The sequence below is a fragment of the Leuciscus leuciscus genome (genome assembly GCF_965113295.1).
Source record: "Leuciscus leuciscus genome assembly, chromosome: 12".
NCBI classification, from domain to species: Eukaryota; Metazoa; Chordata; class Actinopteri; order Cypriniformes; family Leuciscidae; genus Leuciscus; species Leuciscus leuciscus.
In genome coordinates, this window is record NC_138736.1 from 27,062,548 (window position 1) to 27,082,648 (window position 20,101).

General features: G+C 38.8%; 1 protein-coding gene across 1 annotated transcript; it reads right to left on the reverse strand.

Moving 5' to 3' along the window:
* Positions 1-779: 779 nt before the first annotated feature.
* nfe2l3 (nfe2 like bZIP transcription factor 3) lies at positions 780-13,662 on the reverse strand. Its single transcript, XM_082185561.1, has 9 exons — positions 12,786-13,662; positions 11,654-11,770; positions 8,031-8,114; positions 6,456-7,648; positions 3,676-3,694; positions 2,282-2,421; positions 1,955-2,123; positions 1,745-1,839; positions 780-1,342 (listed from the first exon to the last, which is right to left on the reverse strand). Exons 1-9 carry the CDS (start codon positions 13,293-13,295, stop codon positions 1,216-1,218), a joined length of 2,454 nt encoding a protein of 817 aa, XP_082041687.1. The 5' UTR covers positions 13,296-13,662; the 3' UTR covers positions 780-1,215.
* Between the last annotated feature and the right edge of the window lie 6,439 nt (positions 13,663-20,101).

Consider the following 20,101-nt stretch of genomic DNA (forward strand, 5'->3'; position numbering starts at 1 on the left):
GTATAAGTCATTCGTTGGTCTGATTACAAAATGTGGAATTTTTTTTTATCTACTTCCTAAATTCTCAAATGACTGTGGATGAGAAGTATTTTAGCTCTGAACAGATCACAAAATAGCCTACACAAACAGGAAAGGCAAACAGACATCATAAAAAAAAAAAAAAGGCAACCCACAATTCTGTTGGAGACTATTCAAATGAAAGTGCCACACTAATACAAACTCACACTCAGATTAACTTTTTTGCTAAAAACAAAATCTAATACATTAGAGACTACCCAGAGTGGAAGCAAATGCATTGTGAAATAAGAATGGAAAAAACACTCTTCCTCATTTTTAATTACCAGTTGGTAAGGCGCTCTATTTAAAAGGTACACTATGTAACTTTTGGCGCTCTAGCGGTTAAACAAAACTGCATGCAACTTGTGGAAGGACATTGTAGCCAGAACTACTTCTCTGTGTGTATGTGTATGACGAGTCACGGAGGTACTGGACTACTCAGCATAGTTACATGGTGTAGCTTTAAAATCCATTATTACTGCAAAAGAGATTTGAACTGCAAAACAGGCACAAGACAGCTGTGGCACTTGTACTCTGGTCAGTTGACATGAGGTGGAAAACAGTTCACTATAGCACACCCCAAAAAAAGCACTTTGCATGCTAACAGCCAACACCCCCTCCCCCTCAAATAACCATGTTTTGAGGCAGATAGTAAAGGCTTTTTAGTCAAATATCCAACAAAACATCTGCTTTGGATATTCAAGACACATCATGCAAGCAGATTAAAAGCAGGCATATAAACCTTTATTGAACTAAAAAAGAAGAAATATTTACACAAACATTTACATAAACACTTCCATTATTCATGTAAACAATAATTAAAAGAAAAACTACTACAATAATGACAACCAAAAGAAACTATGAACATGAATAGAAAGTATGAGATGAGTAGAGAAAAAAACACAAGCCGGTGCATTACAGATGAACAGCACTGCTGTGACACTTAGTTCAAAGAAACAGTTAAAGCATCCTATATAGCAACTTTTAAAAACACTCATCTCATTTGCACATACTTTCATTGGTTCACTACAGTCATGCACATAGCTTCCAGCCAAATCTCAATACATTTAAAATTCCTCCACCGTCAGACTATTAACACTTCTGCTAATACTGTACAGGTGGAAGACACTAACGTATGGTTTAATTAGATTTGGGGTGCTACTGCTGCTCATCCTCAGGACAGGAATGCCAAGTTAGTCTTTCCTCATAAAAGGCAATGACTATCTGTGGGCAACGGGTGTTGGCCTCTCGTGCAGGCACCAAGTCCGCCTCATCAGAGTCCTTCCTGTGAACACAAAACAGATCTCTGGTTAGAGTGCTATAATATAAAACAAACCCCGTAACATGAAAATTAGAGTAGGAGGTACAGTGTTGAACATAAGCAATTCTATTGTGACTTAGAAAGGCTTTGCTGCCCCCTACAGGCCTTTAGAAGAATATTAAAGTGATTCATCTAAAAGGGAAAACACTTGTCATCTCTTTATGTTGTTCCAAACCTGTATGACTTCCTTCTGTGGAACACAAAGGTGTGATTGGGAGGGAGGAGAATTATGTTTTTAAAAAGAAATTGTGTTCCACAGAAAAAATACAGGTTGGAGCAACTTAAAGATGAGGAAATGTCCATTTTATTTAAGGTTATGGTCTCATATCCAGTCAATTAAAATTGATAACTATGTGAGTTTCTTACCACTTCATGAGGAACATGAGCTCCCCACTGCTGTCAGTCGCTCCAATGATCCTCTCTGGCTCAAGGTTTCTTGCAAACCCTCTTGGCTTGTCAGACTGCAGCAAAACATCAGTTTTAGCAATAAGAACCAATGTTAAAATCTAGATAACCTGCTAGATTAGAGCCTTCAAGGGACAAACTAATAAATTGATGACCAACACACAATCTTACCATTTCCTTCTTTCTCTTTGCCTTGCTCTCCTCTGTTTCTGGTTCATCAGTGGAGGATTTTCTTTTCACAGCTTCTGGTTTCTCCACCACTCCTTTCTGAGCCTCCAGGTACGCAGAGATCAGTTCAGGACAATCTAAATTTTCTTCAGGCTCCCAGGTATTGTCAGCACTGAAGAAAACATTAGCATATCTTGTTACTCTCATCACATGCAGCAGAATTTATTAAGAAAAATCCCAAACAATCATTCCTCATTATCATTATACCTGCAAGAAATCAAATGAACTTTAAAGAAGGATTCAAAAATATATATAAAAAAAAATACTCACTCTGTGAAGCCTTTCCACTTGAGGAAAAACTCTACTTTTCCATTGACCACTCGCTGGTCCATCACCTTCTCTACCACAAACTCCTCCACCTCTTGAACATCTTTCTTTGATTTGCTTCCCTGCTTCTTACCCATGTCGACCTAAAACGTACAAAAGACTCAGAATCAGGAACCTGATTAGCGATTTAAAAATGAAATAAAACTTAAATGATTTAAAAGGCATGTTCCTTTAAAAAAAATAGTTGCCTTATTTATGACTTGCACAATAATGCTAAAATGGCTATTGTTTACACATTTACTGAAAGATTAGTTCAAGTCCGTTCGTAAATGGTCTATGATCTTAAGAATCCACCGAAGCCTTTACGATTAACGTTCAAACTAAATAACGTTAGTTATGTGGTATAGACTACGGTAGCAGCTACCTTTTATATGTGCTAGTATGCGTGCTAACGTTACCTACGCACGCATGAACAGGCCAGAGGCACGAGCGCAGTTTAAACTACTTTTTAGGTTTATTTATAATTATTAACACTATTATTTCTAAATAACCGTGCTGTCCGAAATAATGTCTTGCTGTTTCACGAAATCGTTGCTTACTAGATATTCGCTGAAACACGCGCTGGTTTTAGATAGCCAGTTAGCTTAATCGCTAGTTGAAAAAATACACAAACAAACCAACAAAAACAGTGTAATAAATTATGTGTGTGTTATATAACAGTAAGTATGTTACATCCATGCAAACTGAAACAATTAAAGACACTAAAACAGATTTAAGAAAAAACGTATTGCAACAAACGAGGCTGCAGCATTCTAACAGCAAACTACAATGGAGCAGCACGAGATGCATGCGCGCGAAAACTCACCCTCACAATGGAAAAGGATCAAGATGTGATTTACAAATCTTTAGGCTTCTCGACCTGCAAATTACTGCAGCGAAAATGTTTCGCACTATAACGAGGCACAAACTTTAAAAACTTTTACTCTCTTGGTACACTATAAATCAACAGAAGAGAAATCGACTGAGGCTCGACGAAGGCCAGCCCGAATCGTGCGTGAGGACGTAAAGCCACGCCTACGACCGGTCACGTGTGTCCAATGAGGTTTTTTTCAGAAGGCGGGGCAACCGTGATTTCAAATCATTTAAAATAATAGTTCAGTACATTGTGAAGTACATTATATCATTGGATATCAACTTTAAGTTCCACACACTCAGAAAATTAAAAGTAGGCCATACTCTTAATCTGTTCATTGTTGTAGGCTATCCAAGTTTTACATCCAGAACATGTGAACAGCACACATATTATTTGATGAAAGACTGATTGCAATGATTGAATTCCTTGATTTAAATAACTGAGTGCTAACAGTCTGAAAGTATATTTAAAATGTATAATGCACTTCAGATGTGATCTTGAATCTGCAAAATTGTCACACTTAAAGAGATTCTATATGGAAGACATCCCATTCCCACTATGGACATTCCTGTGACTATCTTCAAAGAGCGATGATGTCAGTAATAATGCATCTTTTGTTGTTTGTTTGTTTTACTCATTTGGAATACTGCAAGTCAATTAATTCATTAACATTATTTATTATTTTTGGAACAGATAAGGGGACTAATGCCAACCTTTTGTAGTTTTGTAATCTGACCTAAACAATATATCAAACTGACCTAGACTACTTGACAAAGAGATCATCTTCAGACAGTTTATTAGTACACATAAAGTTTGTGTATTGTTTTTTTTTTTTTACACGTTGTTATAATATACAAACAAAATATTTACAGTCTTGTCTACAAAACTTCTGGATTTATATATTTATATAGCATTGTGGCCGGTCGAGCGCTACCCCCACCATTTTATCGTAACTAAATGTTGAAACACACACTGCCATTGTTTAGTCTCAAAATGTACACCAGAATTTATAGGCACGTTTATAAAAGCTACTTAAATTGCTTTTATACTACTTAAAAGTCCTAATTTAACTAAGGCCTACTCCTGGCTTAATCTAAGTCCCGTTGAAACCAGGCCACTATTTCCTGGCTTAATGACCCATAGCTATTGTATCGATTTCTTTGTCTTTAATCATAATATGTTCTGGCACCCATAAAAAAATTATCCACTAATCAGTGGTATTCAGTTACATGCACATTAAAAACACTGTTGGCATGTATATTGTCACTTGTGAAGGACCTATAGCATCTGTTATAGAGCCACCTAAAATCACTATGAAAGAAAGGGTCAATATAGCAATATGTAAACAAATGACCAATATTTTGAACATTTTTAAATTAACATTTTTTTATTTTTACCTTTGTCACATTTAATAACTTTTTCCTTTCATCAACACAAATTCAACATTTCCTCAAAATCCTTAATTTGTATATAAAAACAATTCAAAACCAGTGCATGATGTTGCAACCACCTTTATATTGATGATTGTGTTTCATGTGTTGCCTGTTGTTTGGTTGTTTGCATTCAGCCCAGAGAGCAAGAATTTAGTCTCATTATGCCATGAAACATCATCAAGTACAACAACATAACTGTGCACTATTAACAATTTGTGCAGTTTAAAATTTAGAAAACAGAATTTAGCTTGACACTGCTTCATCAAATGCGGCATTGCATCTAGGATCCATAAAACAAAAATACAATAAAAAGAATAAACTCACCAGTAACTTCAATGTCCTCCTTTATTCATTTTAAAAGATATAAAAGAGCCAGATTTTGAATATCCCTGTTTAAAGTTAAAGGTATTCCAACCCCTTACAAACACATACATACAAATAATTGCTCAAAAACACACAAAATAGAAAAACTGAAGAAATAAAAAGAGAGCGAGCTAGAAAGAGAGAGAGAAACCGCTTCTACTCAAACAACAAATCAAACCACTCTGCAAATAAAGGAAATAAACAAGACTGGATCATTTGCTTGGGCCCAGAATTCTTTTTATACTAATTCACTAATAGCTGATGTAGTACTTGCCTTTTCCAAATTATAACTGTGCAATGAGGTAGACCAAAACTCGTCAATTGCGTTTTCTTTTAATTCCATTTTTTTTTTTACTTTGACTTCACTTCAGAGATAACCACTTCTATATGTATATTTAATATGTGACAGTGTGCAAAAAATAAAAAGGAAAACCAAGTTGAAAACATAACTGCAATCCAACCGTATAAAGCCTTTATAAAAAGCTATTAGAACGCATTATAATTGTTTTTGTTAGGCAAGTGCATAGATGTAAAATGCAAATGTAATTTGACAGTAAAGTAATATACAGGAACAGTTTAAGCAGCGGGATCCTGTTTGTCATGAATAAAATCACATTATTTTAACTGTGTATCGTTTTATTTATCTCAGTGGTGAGAAAAACATAAATCGAGGTGTGAAGGTGACTGCAGTGGTCTTCTTGGATGAAAGTTGTATTTTATTTAATGTTTGCAAACAGTTTAAATTGAATTAGGGTCATTGCTGTGGGGTTCTTTGTGTTAAAGGGATAGTTCACCCAAACATTTTAACTCACCCTCATGTCATTCCAAACCTGCATGCTTTGTGAAACACAAAAGAAGACAGACAATGACAAACAACATTGGACTGACTTTCATTGTACAGACATTTTTCAAAATACTTTCTTTTGTGTTCTGCAGGGGGGAAAAAAGAAAAAGAAAAGTAATACAGGTTTGGACCGACATGAGAGTGAGTAAATTACAATTTTCATTCATGGATGAACTGTCCCTATAAGCTCTATCCAGCAAGAAATAGCGAGGCACACTTTTTAACATGGTCCTCCAGTGACCATCTGCAAACATTCTTTACTTAATAACTTGCCATTTAAATGAACAGTTAAAGAAAAGCAAAATTACGTTTTTTTTGTTTTTTTTATGTGCTCTTTAGAAATACTCTTTATACGAACTCTTATACACAACATCCAGTGTTTTCAGTACATTCTCTCCAGCAAGCGAACAAGGCTGCTCCCAAACGTAAGTGTAGTATTTTTTAAAGTATTCTTTTTGCCCTCCACTTGAGTTACGAATGGCTTTTAGGAACAAAGAAGAGCCAGAAATGCCCCAAAACATCTTGTCTCAAGGATAAAAACTCACCTTTCAGAAAACAAAAATATTTGTATGTAAACACAAACACGCATGCACACACACACTCTCAAAAAAAGTTTCTTAGGGCTTCTTGACCTTCTTTCTTTTCACTGTCTTGCTACCAGTCATTGTCCTTGACGTTGTGTTTGTGCGGGGCTGAACCATCACCCGTCCGTTAGCACTGCAGTGCAGCGTGTAGTTCTCAGGGTTCAGAGGATGTCCATATTCATCCCGGATGTGGCTCAACACAGTCCTCGAAAGCGCCTCGAAATGTTCAGCAGCAGCAGAAAGTGCCTTGGCTGTGTGGGCTCTCTGGCGCAGGAGAGCATCCCGCTGCACCGCAAGGCCCTCAACCTCACCCTGCAGGCCCATGATCGCATCCAACTTCCTCTTGCGGCAATTCTGAGCGGCGAGCTTGTTTTTACCTCTTCTGCGCACGTCACGCAAGAGCGTGACTTCTGATCCTGAAAGATTCTGCCTGTCCAGCAGCTCCAGGAAGTTTTCTACAGGCATGTTGACAATCTGAAAAGCTGAAAATTGAAGACCCAACGCCTGCACCCGACGCTCGTCGCGACTTATCTCTTCAGGTTCAGACTCATCTTCGCTCATCACTTCCTGTTTGATAGTTGTGATCCAGCTAGGCGATGTGGAATTTTGAGCCTGTGGGGCTGAGTAGGTATGATCATGCCAGATGTTGTCAAGAAGGTTCACAGGCGACCAATCACGATAAGCAGCTGCACAAGCGCCGCCTTTTGAAGAAAGAGACTCCACTTCACTGCTATAGCCCGTAGCTCCACCCTCATCCTCGCAAAATGAATCGGACGAAGTAGACGGGGATGCGGCGCTCCTAGAACTGCTCTCCAAAGACAGACCAGAGTCTGAATCCTCCAGCCATGGAGTGTCCATCTCACTTTGCATGCCGTCCAGCATCTGAGGGTCGATCGTACCAAGATTACCCAGATCCAACATGTTGATGTGCTCAAAAACAGCCTCATCTAGAAAGCCTCCCATCTGCGTAGCGGAGGTTTCATTACGAGAGCTGTTCCCAGACAAACAGAAGAGCGATGAAGGAATTGGCCCTGCTGAGGTCTGAGGTGGGACTGAGTGAGAAGAGTTTGTGGATTCCAGACGGAAGAGGGGTGCTCGGGAAGATGCCGGCCTGCAGTTAGCTGAATCTCCCCTGGTTACCATGGCATCTTGAAGGCTTACATCATAGCTGATGGGATTAGGAAGGTCGGCTTCTAAATCTGACATGCGCTGGGGGACCATAGAGTCAAAATCCTGTAGATGGAAGAGGAAAATATTGTCAATGTAAACATTTTCAAAATTCTTATTCAATGCAAATGTGCACAACAAACAAGAAAAAGAATCTAGCATTTATATAGCCCATAGTTGGAATTTTTTTTTTTTTGGTTTGGTATTGTTAGCTATTTTTTGTTAGGAGTATTGTTCAGTGTCTACTGACAGCATTGGTTGCATAATGGCCATTTCCAATAAAAAATAAAATAAAATTAAGCTTACAGTAACTGTAACACACCTAGAAGTAAATGAGATAAGTCATATTTTCAGTGGCAATCATTCTACCATAACTGATGTCGATATATTTGTACTGAACCAGAACATTCCTTTAATCTTGAATTGAGGACAGAGCGTCCACACTTACATCAAATTCAGAGAGGAAGTCCTGCCACTGGGGAGGAAGCTCAAGCCCAGAAAGAGGTGGAGGAAGGGTACTACCCAGCAAATCCTGGAAAGAGAAGAGAACATTTAAAATCTCACACCAGCAACAGTTAATATGGAGTTGCATGACCAGAAACATAACTAACATAACTTATCTCATTCATTGATTCATTTAGCTGATAAAATATGAACTAAATTACTGTTATGTAACATTATGCAATCATTTCTTAAAGGTACACTAAAATGGAAGCTCGTTTAAAATCTGTTTTTTCTCAGAATTGCGTGATGAACTCGCAATTCCCCCCTTCACCAAGAGTTCGATTGACAGGTGATCTGACCAATCATAATCCGCCATCCGCCGGATCCGCCATTTTGCCCGACAAAGCAGTCAGGAGAGTTAAAGGAGAACTCTGTAACTCTAGCGAACTCTAGTCACTTCTTCGCTGATTTTCCCTTTTGTTGTCGCATGTTTTCCCCACGAGCTCCCCCTACAGCTGTGGGAGGGCGTATATTTCACAACACAGACGTAAAAAACTCACTTGCGGCGGCCTCCTCCCCCTCTCTACCGCTGCTCATGTGCGTTTGTTTTGATCGGAGCAAGCCAACTGTATCGTGTGGAGCTATGTCTACCGAGGTGGGTCATCTGGTAATACATCATACATGCGTGTGTGTTTATGTCGAATTGCCGTAAAGCAATTTGTGTTTCGCGCTCGTTCTCTTCTCGTTCTCGGTTCTCACGAGACTTCCAATTTCACTTTGCCGGGACGGCAGTGCGCAAGTTGCAAGGTTGGTTTTCCGCCTGGGAACGCTGGGGGGAGCGGGGAAAGTCACCAATATCACCAGAACAGGTTGTTTAACCATCCAAATGATTTCTAGACAGTTTTATTAAGTTAAAAAAGTTACCAAGTTCTCCTTTAAGTATATCCCATCATGCATTATGTGCCCCGAAATAGTGAGATGTCAAGGAAAACATTCCACTGTAACTTAAAATAATTCGATATTATAAATAATTTGGAAGTAAAACAAAGTGTTGCACATTGTATTGGTGCAAAGTAGGGAATGCGAATTTTGTACAACATTTGTAACTGCTTTTTATCATTTAATTAGAAGCACCACAATTTTAAAATGGTGCCTTCTGTTAGTTACATAGCGAATATTGACAATGCAAAGTAATGAAAATGAAAAAGCTCTGTAAACACTTGTATTTTTTGCAACACTATAATTGTGTCCCATCGGGTAATCAAAAGTTCTACACACTTGTAGTCAACCTGAACACTTGGGCCAAATACAGGAAATACACCATGCAAGTAGACAAATGGTCAAGTGCAAAGAATGTGTATTTGGACAGGGCATTAGTAGATTGACTTTCCGTAGTTGAAACAACATTCCTTCTGATGTTCATTCATGTTTATTAGGAGGAAGAGATGATCGAGGAGGAGAGGTGCTACAGCGATCTGTCACGACACATTAAAGAGTCACAAAACGGAAACCAAAAGTAACCTGCTCTGTCTTGTCTGTCAGCGTGTTGTCAATTTCCTCTCTGCTCCACGGTGTATTTTTCAATGCGTGAGAACATGATGTGTGGCTTGTCTGATATAGCAACAATAACTAAAGAGGACAGGTCTTTGCGAACGGTCAATTGCAAGCTATAAAGTCAGAAGTGTGAGATATAAACTCGCAATTCTGAGAACTTTTTTCAGATCAGACTTTATAACTCACTATTGCAAGTTTATGTCTAACAATTCTGAGAAAAGAAGTCAAAATTGCGAGATATAAACTGCGCGATATGTTAACGCACAATTGTGAGGAAAAGACAGAATTGTGAGATAAAAAGTCACAATTATCTTCTAAATTGTTGTATTCTGTGGCGGAAAACAAGCTTCCATAACTTTTGGCCCTTTAGTGGTTATAACTACACACTAGGGATGGGGCCGATCCGATCCAGTATCGGTATCGGGACCGATACCAGCGTAATTCACGTATCGGATTTTCCCGATCCAACCTGCGGAGATATCCGATATCCTTGAGTCATGTCTGCGCTTTAACGTTGTCTGCTGAAATGACTCCAAAAGTGATTCCCGCCGGCTAGTCTGCTAGCTGGCTGCAAACTGCGGAATGGATTTCCTGAACGGAGGCGCGGCTCAATGAGACACAGAGTTATGAGACACGCCACCGCTCAGGAAATCCATTCCGCAGTTTGCGGCCGCTGTGTGGAAATTCTTCACACTGGAAACACCGCAGAGCAAGACAGCAAAATGCAATGTTTGCAAAGCCGTAATTCAGAGCTCGTTGAAGCTCCCTCGCGTCGTACAACACAACGAATGCAATCAAACATTTAAAAAAGCACCACGTTACTGTGCGTTCACACCAAACGCGAATAGCGCGTCAAATTCGCGTCTGCCGCGTCTAGTTGGACGCTTGAATATTTTGAATCCATTCGCGCGCCCAGAGCGAAATTGACGCTCGTAAAAAGCAAAAGTTTGAAGCGAAATTGACGCGCGTCTGAGGCGAAATCCGCTTGTCTGTTTGCACATGGCTGATGTTGATCGAGCATTCATCGAGAGAGTTACAGCATCGGAGCGAGGATCACCCTTTAGATAGTGTGTGTGTGTGTGTGTGTGTGTGTAAGATGTTTACACTTGCACTTTTCTTATATTTCAAGACTCAAGTATTTGACATTTTGGGAATGTAATAAATATTGACATGACCTACAGTTGCATATTTGTTTTCAGAATGGGATTTTTCCTGTTAACAGGATTTACTGTTTTTCTGACTTCCTTTTCTGACCTTATACTTACCATACATGCATAAATATGTAGGCCTACATATCATACTTGCCTGTTGAGAGGAGTTTATTTCAGCATCATATAAAATAAACAATAATGATAATAATAATATTAAAGCAAACACAGCTCTGGTATCGGAATAGTATCGGTATCGGCCGATATCCAAATTCAGGTATCGGGATCGGATCGGAAGTGAAAAAATGTGGATCGGTGCATCCCTACTACACACTATACCCATTAATAGATTAATATAATACCTTACTCGCCTGTTGAGTAATAAAAATGACATCTCCGCATCACTTTTACAACATTTCAAATCCCTCAATTCTCTCTATCTCTAAAAAGCCAAGCCAATGTTCAATCTTGTTTTATTACAAGCTCTGTCGCATTCTCTTTTTGCCGGCAGACACTCCTCTGTTTTGCGTTTGTTTTTAACGGGTGATTCCTCGGAGGTTCTCGACTTAGCTGCTCCATGTCAACCTTTCTCGCTCGTTGTGACAACTAACCTATGCCACTCCCACACCATACATGCTTCAAAGTAGCCTGAGCAACTGTTCTCTATTTACAGATATGACGAGAAAAGCACAGATGTGTGACTTATGAAAACCATCCTGTCGGGTCTAAAATATAAACGCTTATAATAGGTTTACCATAGTGAATCAGGGTAAGACAAAAACATGTTTTGGAAGAAGGATTGATGTATTGACTCATTTGAATTGTATTCATTTTGAAACAAAAAAAAGTTATACGGTAGTTTTACATTGAACCTGATAAACACACCCTTCCTGTAAGACAGGTAGAAAAGTTAGTGTTTGTTTACCTCCTGCTCTAATGCTGAGCTTTGAGTCAGCTGGTTCAGTGAAGCAGGGCTGGTTTCCTCCTGCCCTCTCTCGTCTTTCTCGTCCTCCTCCTCATTCTCTTGCTTCAGTAAAGTTTCCTGGAAAGAAAGAAATTGTGTTGTCAAAATAAAGGCTTAAAATGTTCTTCTTTAAAAAAATGTTGATTAAACAGTTAAATTCAAGAGTACTTCCAAGAGATACTCCATAAACTATGGTGCACCTGTTTAGGACCAATTTATTTCTCTGCAACTCATTCAATAGATTAATTTTATTCAAAGAACTTTATGAATTTTACCTGCACCTGTGGTAGTTAATTAAAAGGAAGAAATATTTGCATAACATGCACGGTTTAAACAGTGCTCTAGGGAGAACACGTTAATTAACGGATTTCAGAAACTAGGCTGAACTCTGTCAAGACATGATCAAGTAACAACGAACAGAAAGAGCAGGTTTGGGCTGGACCAAATGGTAATTTACCACTCTTCTCTCAGAATACTCTATTATAAAACAAACGATTTATCCATTAAAAAAACTGAAAAAAAGAAGGGAATTTCGTTTAGTATTAATTTTATAACACTGTACTTTGACAAAAAAAAGTTGTTTACATACTTGACGTTTAAACATATGGTTTAAATGTGACGTTTGCCTGACGCACCTGTACATTTAGTTACCATAGTAACTGACATTTAAACTAATAAGTTAACAGATAAATCGTAAACACGACTTTATTTCCTCACAAAAATTTGCAGTAAATTTGCTGATGAAAAAATACGTAAATACACACAATCATAGCATAAAGATCAGTACAGATCAATTCAAACAAGTCGATCTAATTTGACCATATATTTAACAACATTTAATATGTAACATTAAACTGGTTTACTTTGCTTATGGATAGGATATGTCACTTATTGTTTCGCTTTCGCCTAACGTTAGATGCTCACGAGTGCAAAAGCACCACTTGCCATGAAGCTAACAGGCTAACTCAGCAAAATACAAACAAACAAATACTTAGAGCTGTTCACATGCTGCTCCTGTGTACCCAGTGAGGAGAAAACAACATAATATAACTCTTAAGTATGGAAAGGGTGTTATATGGCACTGCATTGTTACCTCTTTGGAAAGTTCGCCAGCTGCACAGCAAGGCCTTGAAACGGTGCAGTCCTGAGATACTGACCGTCCGAAGCCCTCTCCGGTCCTGTGATCAGACTCTTCCCGGTGATTTTCGGTATTTACGTCCTCGTCATCAGGATCCCCTGACAGGTCGTGTGGCTCACTGACATCGGAACCGTCATCAGGCACCAGGTGCACCAACCATGCGCTGACACGCGTGGGGAAGCGGGCCGGGGACCCGAGCGCACGCACTTCATTCAGCAGCCTGCGGCTGGTGAAAAAATAGTCCAGCTCGGGACATTTTGGATGCACTTGATGGCCCGCCGCGGTGTCCCGATAGTGGTGAAAAGGGGTCTGTATAAAAGCCGAGCTCGGCCCTCCGTCCGTTTCTATCAACGGCGAAAAGTAGCCGCTAAAATAAGTGTCGACATCCACGCGAACACCTATCAAACTAAGCAGAATCGTAAACTGAATGAGTCCCTCGGTGAAATATTTCTTCATATGATGCATGTTTCAAAACAAATATTTCAACCTCGGGAGGCCTGAACGAGAACAAAGATCGCCCGTTTGCAGTTACACAAAGACAAAATCCTAAACAAAAGAGCACGCGTTGACTACTCTCTGTGTCAGACAAAGAGCAGCCCCGACCGGCGAAACTGTTCGCTGCACTTACACACTACCGGCTTCTCATAATTTCCGGACCTATAACATCCTAATGCGGAGATAGTGCCTTCCTCTAATGTATCAAAACACAAGGAGTCATTATCATCTCATCTATTCTGTAGCGAACGACAAAAAATAAACTTTTTATCTTATTAAAAGAACAATAAAAGTCCCCGACTATCCTGAATCGAGCCTCTCATCCGAAGAGGGGAACAACTGCTCAAATTTGCATAATTCATCAAATCCCACTCACATGCGACGGAATTACCATCGCAACAAGCTCTGATTGGGCCATTTCTGTTGTCGTTCATTTAAAGAGCCAATCACAAGCAAACATGCTTTTGTCGCTTCCTAACCCATTTCGCTCTTGGATAAAAAAAAAAAGTCAACTGGGGAGTTTTATCCATTATTTTTATATATATTATATTATACAAAATATATATTATATTATAAAATATATATTATATTATACAAAACTAGTGTTTTACGTAGATGTCAAAACATACTGCTACTCCCTCTTCTGTTTGACCTGCTAAACCGGTGTACTCTTCAAATACTTTCAACAGTAGATGTCATTGCTGAGTTACATGTAACTGTCCATGAACCACAGAAACGAGGGGAAAAGATTACCACACTGTAGGGCGTGATAGTCTATCTATCTATCTATCTATCTATCTATCTATCTATCTATCTATCTATCTATCTACACAGACAGTACAATGCAAACACCCAACAAAAATGTTGACTTTTTTTAACATAAAAACAAACAAACATGTGGGTAGCACCGTTTGTCCCATTGTAGCCTATACTTCAAAACATAGGCTATTAGCGCCCAGACTCTTAATTGGAGTAAAATTGTTCTTCAGACATACAATATGACAGTGGCGTTTGGTCTGAGAGATATTAACAATAAAAACATGCCACAGCAGGTCGGACTTGGCTAAATCAACTCCAAAGTAATTTAGTTAATCATTCTCCGCCCTCTACTGTTTAAAACGGGAACTGCACACTATTTTATTTGAATAGTTGTTTTCTTAATCCAAGTGATTATTAGGAGGTGGGGAATCGCAGTGGAGATTATGGTGCATCTCAGTCTCAGATATAGTTTGTGTCAGCAGAGGTGGGTAGTAACGAAGTACATTTATTGTAAACTGTAAAAACTGTACTTTTACTTCGTTACGTTGGGCGACGTTCTCTCTTTACTTTATTTGAATCCAATAAGTTGTTATGCGTAGTTTATAAGCGCGCTGTATCTTTTTTTTATGTTTTTTTTTTTCTTTCTGGGCATTAGCGATGCTCAATTCACAAATGTTCACTGTTAAAAGACTTAATCTTTTAACTTAATCAAATAAGTTGGCAGAACTGTCTAAACCAGTTCGCGAATCAGTTTGAATGGTTTTGTTCGGTTTCCTGCACGCTCTGAATCGTGTTTCACACTAAACAGGGAGATTTAAGAACATCAAGCATTGGATGAAGTGGCCATGGACGTAACAGTAGGCTACAGTCAAGTGAGGCTACAGTCAAGTGAAGCAAATCTGCAAATGCATTATTTTGTTTGCCAGCGATGAAGATCTTTTTAATAGTTGAACATCTTCGTATGCTGTCTGTGGATGAATGATCAGGACAATGCATTCGATTTCATTTCAGTCAGGTAACCTAATAGCCTACATTTTACATCCAAACAGATTATTAGCCTACGCCACGATACCACTACTACTACAATACAAAGTTTGACATTACCAGTTTCTTGGACATATACCTAGATAGATTTATACATTAAATAAGCCATTGTCCACAGTTTGTGAAATGAACAGCCACCATCCCGCTGTAATTTGTGTGTAGGCTCCGCTATTGCGCAGTGGCGTTAGCCTGGAAATCCAGACCTAATTCAACTTGTGCTCTCGCGAGAACTCTGGATTACCAGGGTACAGTGGCGTGGGAACTCTTGAAAACGAATGCCTTTGTCTGCCTTAGACACAGTTAACCAGTTTAAACGCTTGCAGAAATATACATTTGAATACATGTTTTGGAGAACAGACAGAAGATCTATCAATGAGCATTTGATCGTTGTTTGAGTTCAGAATCAGATAGTGTGGTCATGAGCGCGAGCACGTGACGAGTTTTAACTCTTTATTCTCTGTGTCAATGACGCGCCTTTGACTGCAAAACTCTGCAGATTTCGACATTGATTATTAATCCAAATGTTGTTGTATAAATTACTATTATAAAAACCAGAGGACATGCAGGCAATGATTTTCGGGCTTCAGAAGCCAGAAATAATGCTTGTCTCTTCTGTTTTGTGGTAAAGATAGCCTAATTATGATAATAACAGTAATTTAAATGAAAAATGTCTAAATAATAACATGTATACAGTTGAGTACAGTACAGTTGAGTATAAGTTGATAGTACCGAGATAGTAAAGTTGAGTACAGTTTCTGGATACTATACCCACCTCAGTGTGTCAGTTATCACTCCAAAAATGGTTTATTTTACTGTGTGGATGCGATTCTGTAATATTAGGCTACTAGTGAAATACATGCAAAAATTGTGTATTTCAACTTTTTTCTTTGCGTTTTTGCTGTAAGCTAACAATAAGGAAGAGGAAAACATCAACAGCAGCAGCAGTAACAACAATAATTATTATAATTAAAATTAAAGACGTCAGCTCAGAAGGATCTTTTTTAATCCATCTTCTGATCTTCTTGTAAATACTGTCGTAAATTCCTTCATCTGAGATCTTACGTAATCTTGCCATCCAACTGAAAATCGACAAATGTTTGGGGAAAAAATACACTTGCATAGTTTTATAACATTAAAATGTCATGTTACGCTTTTCACAACCCGGGCAGCCTTTAACATCCCCCAGCTTTGTCCAACACGATGTTATCCTTTAGAAACTTCAGCTTGTGTCTGGTCTTGTCAGTGAAATGACATAATCGTGCGGTGTGTGTGTTACAGCATCCAAAGTGATCGCCTTCGTTGTTTGGCATTTCTGTAAACTCACTAATTTAAAGAGAAAAGGGGGAGGAGCCATAATCACACAAACACTCACTCACTTATTTGATTTCTCATTGGTGACGCTCATTTTCTCGTCAGGGAAATAAATGATCTGCTTTATACCTCCACAAACGCATCATTCATATGTGCCATCATATAATTTATATAACCGTTTATATATAGCCTAGGCTAACTAATTTTACCATCTCAATAGCCTATTAATGGTTGACCATAGCATGTTCGCTGGAATAAATGGACGATTTCTCATGGAGGTGCAAATTATATGGAGGCAAAAAAGCAAAAAAAAAAAAAAAAAAAAAAAAACTTTTATAACCTACGAACGACAAACGCTAATCCGTAATAATTTCAGAGAGAGAGAGAGAGAGAGAGAGAGAGAGAGAGAGAGAGAGAGAGAGAGAGAGAGAGAGAGAGAGAGAGAGAGCTTTTCTGTGTTTGGATCAAGGAGCTCCAGGATAGGTTAAAGAATTTCGACGTCACAAACGAACTGGACATGCGCGCAAGCTTGCGTTGACTCCACAAGAAGAGGCATGTTTGAGATGCGCCTTGCCTCGCCTGAAATGTATGCGAGAGTAGGCGGCTGCAGTCAAAGGAGGAGTGAAAATAGGCTTGTTTGAGATGCGCCTTGCCTCGCCTGAAGTGTAGGTGAGAGTAGGCGGCTGCAGTGAGGGGAGGAGTGAAAAAAGTGCAGGCAAGACGGACAGATCTCTCTTCTCGCAGTGGATCTGACACCTGCGAGATCAAAGACTGATATCGCGGGATTCACGGGATTCACGCTCGTGCACAGTGTTGCTAATAAACTGGATGTAATTTAAGTGCTGTTGCTTTTATATGAAAATAAATATAATGAACAAGACACCCAAAGTAGGCTACTTGTTATTTAATTCCTTTCCAAATACGTGTTTATCAATATATATATATTTTTTTAATACAGACATGTATTTTTATATGCTAGGCTATAGCCTTTCTTTTTTATATGGACATCACATAATAACCCACATAGAGATCGTAACTGTCAGAGAGTTTGGGAATTTTCACACATAACATAGCCTACACATAAAACATGATATCAGAGTTTTAAAATCAAACATTTTAAAAGAGAACATACATCACGGTTGTTTAAACCAATGAGCATTAAGCTGTGTCGTCAGCAAGTCGTTTCCCATCGTGATTTTGCAGAATCCGACACGTGCACCTTGCGGTCGCGAGATTTTTACATCAAAGTAGGGCTGCGTTCCAGTCCAATACTGTCATGCCCATCACTCGCTAACTTCCCTCCGTCTAGTTCACTCGGATGTAATAGGTGTGTTTGGGTTGTTTATTTATTTTTTTAAGAATTAATATATATAATAGAGTTGTTTGTGGTGGGGTAAATTAAACGCAATATGCGTTGACGTCACAAACGTGTTGGATTGTGGTATATGGAGCTGGCTGAAGTGTAGGCCTACATATGAAGTAGACTCGCTCCCTCGGTCAAAATCGTGGGAGCGAGGGTCTGTCCATATAAACTTCCCTCGTCAATGGCGGCAGGGATTCCCCCGAGGGGAAGTGCTTAGGGAAGTTCGCAAGTGCGTGTCTAAAAGTGGGCTGGAACGCAGTCCAACTCGGACCGCACTCGGACACATTTCAACCGGCATGCATCTCGCGATGATCACCAGTGATCGGTTCTGCGCAGATTTTGCTCATTTTAAACAAGCCTATTGTGTGGGATGGTAATGAATGCTGGAGAAGCGAAAATGAAGTCGTTTTCAGTTGGCTGCCGTCTGTAGAAAGAATGACATAGCCTACCTTGCCTAAACGAGATGATATAGGCCTATATGCTCAAGCACACTTACAAAATTGTAAGACCGTGTTAACACTATCCCCATCTCTGTTAGGCCTATATTATGTATATAGGCCTAGGCCTATAAGATGTCTTACAAACTTGCAAAAACGGTTGTGCGTAGGTAGGCCTACACATAAAATAGGTTATGGTAAATGTAAATGTAGGGCCTAACACTTTGAAAAGCCCAACTGAACCTAGATTTGGGTTAAAACGTGCAAAACTAAAATTATGTCTCTTTTACTTGAACAATGTGAGTTCTATAGGTCTACATATTTTAATCCGTTGGTCATTATACTTTTTACTTGTCATTTTACACACACACACACACACACACACACACAAACACACACACACACACGCACACACGCACGCACGCACGCACACACACACACACACACACACACACACACACACACACACACACACACACACACACACATTATACTTGAATAATTTATGCCTATTTTATCATTCTGAAATCAATCATTTTTGCAATATTTTATACAACAATTATACTATAATAATACATAGGCTATAATAACAGAAATTATAATGTAGCTATAGCAAATAGGCCTATAGTAATGCTGCTGTGTTTGTGATTGTGACAACCAATTAAATGATCATTAACGTATTTATCATTTAAAATTCACACAAATGTATAATTATTATAATTATAATTATTATGTTAGGCTATTTTAGTTTATACACACAAACATTTTTTTTAATAATTATATTAAACAAATTGTTTATTGTTGTTTTATTAATATGATTTTAGTCAAATAAATTTAATGGAATTCTAGTAAAGAAAAACTAACTGTCTCTGACTAAATCTCTGACTTGTGAGAGCGCTGAGTTGTTGCCTGTAGCCTTCCACATTTTCAACTGACGACATGTGCTTCTTTGGGCATTGCACGCCTTGATTGACAGATCAACCATATCCAATCAGAGCTGCGCAGTTTTACCACAATTTCATTGGTCCAATGATGAATACATCATAACTCAAAATAGCCAATGGCAAACATCTGAATATGTCCGGATATGACGAATTTCAAGATTATGGGAAACTCTTTAGCGCCCCGTTGTGGATGCAATTTTTGTTTTAAGTTTCAAACATTTTGCAGGGGGAGCAATTTAAACTGCCACAAGGAGTCGCTGCCAAATATGATCAACATAATATGTGCACATGAAATGAATCTGCCACTATTCATTCTGCCACTATTCCGTTATTCATTCTGTTGGTTTTCTACACGTAGAACTTAGTTTAAGTGTTTATATTTCCTAAAGTTTTTGCAATTACAAACATTCTCCATTGTTTGTGTGCATAGCTGTATATTATTCGATATTATTAGATGTTGGTCAGGACATTTCTCAGTGTGCATTGAAGCTTGGGGTTTTTGGTGGGGGACAGACTGTAGATGACCTGCTCGATAACTATGTGTGCCCACAAGGTTGCAGGCTTCTCAATAGAAACAAAAACCAAGATACAGAAAGTTTGCACAAAAAGGAACTGTCCGACTCTAAGCAGAAAGTTATTTAAACAGGGAATTCGTGTTGCATTCCAACTTCCATTATACAATTTTTTGTCATTTTGATTACGAGGTCTCTCAAGCTAGTTCTCTCTGTTGGGATTGTGTTGGGTATTTAAGACATTAGAAGGATAGCTGGATCCCTGAACTGCACTTTATGTTTCAAGAGCGTGTGCACATGTGCATGAAAGAGCATTTGTGTGTCTTTGACTCCTGATCGATACAGGATCACCTGTATTCTTCCCCCTCACCAAACGCTAATGTGTCTGTTATTGATTTGAGGGCGA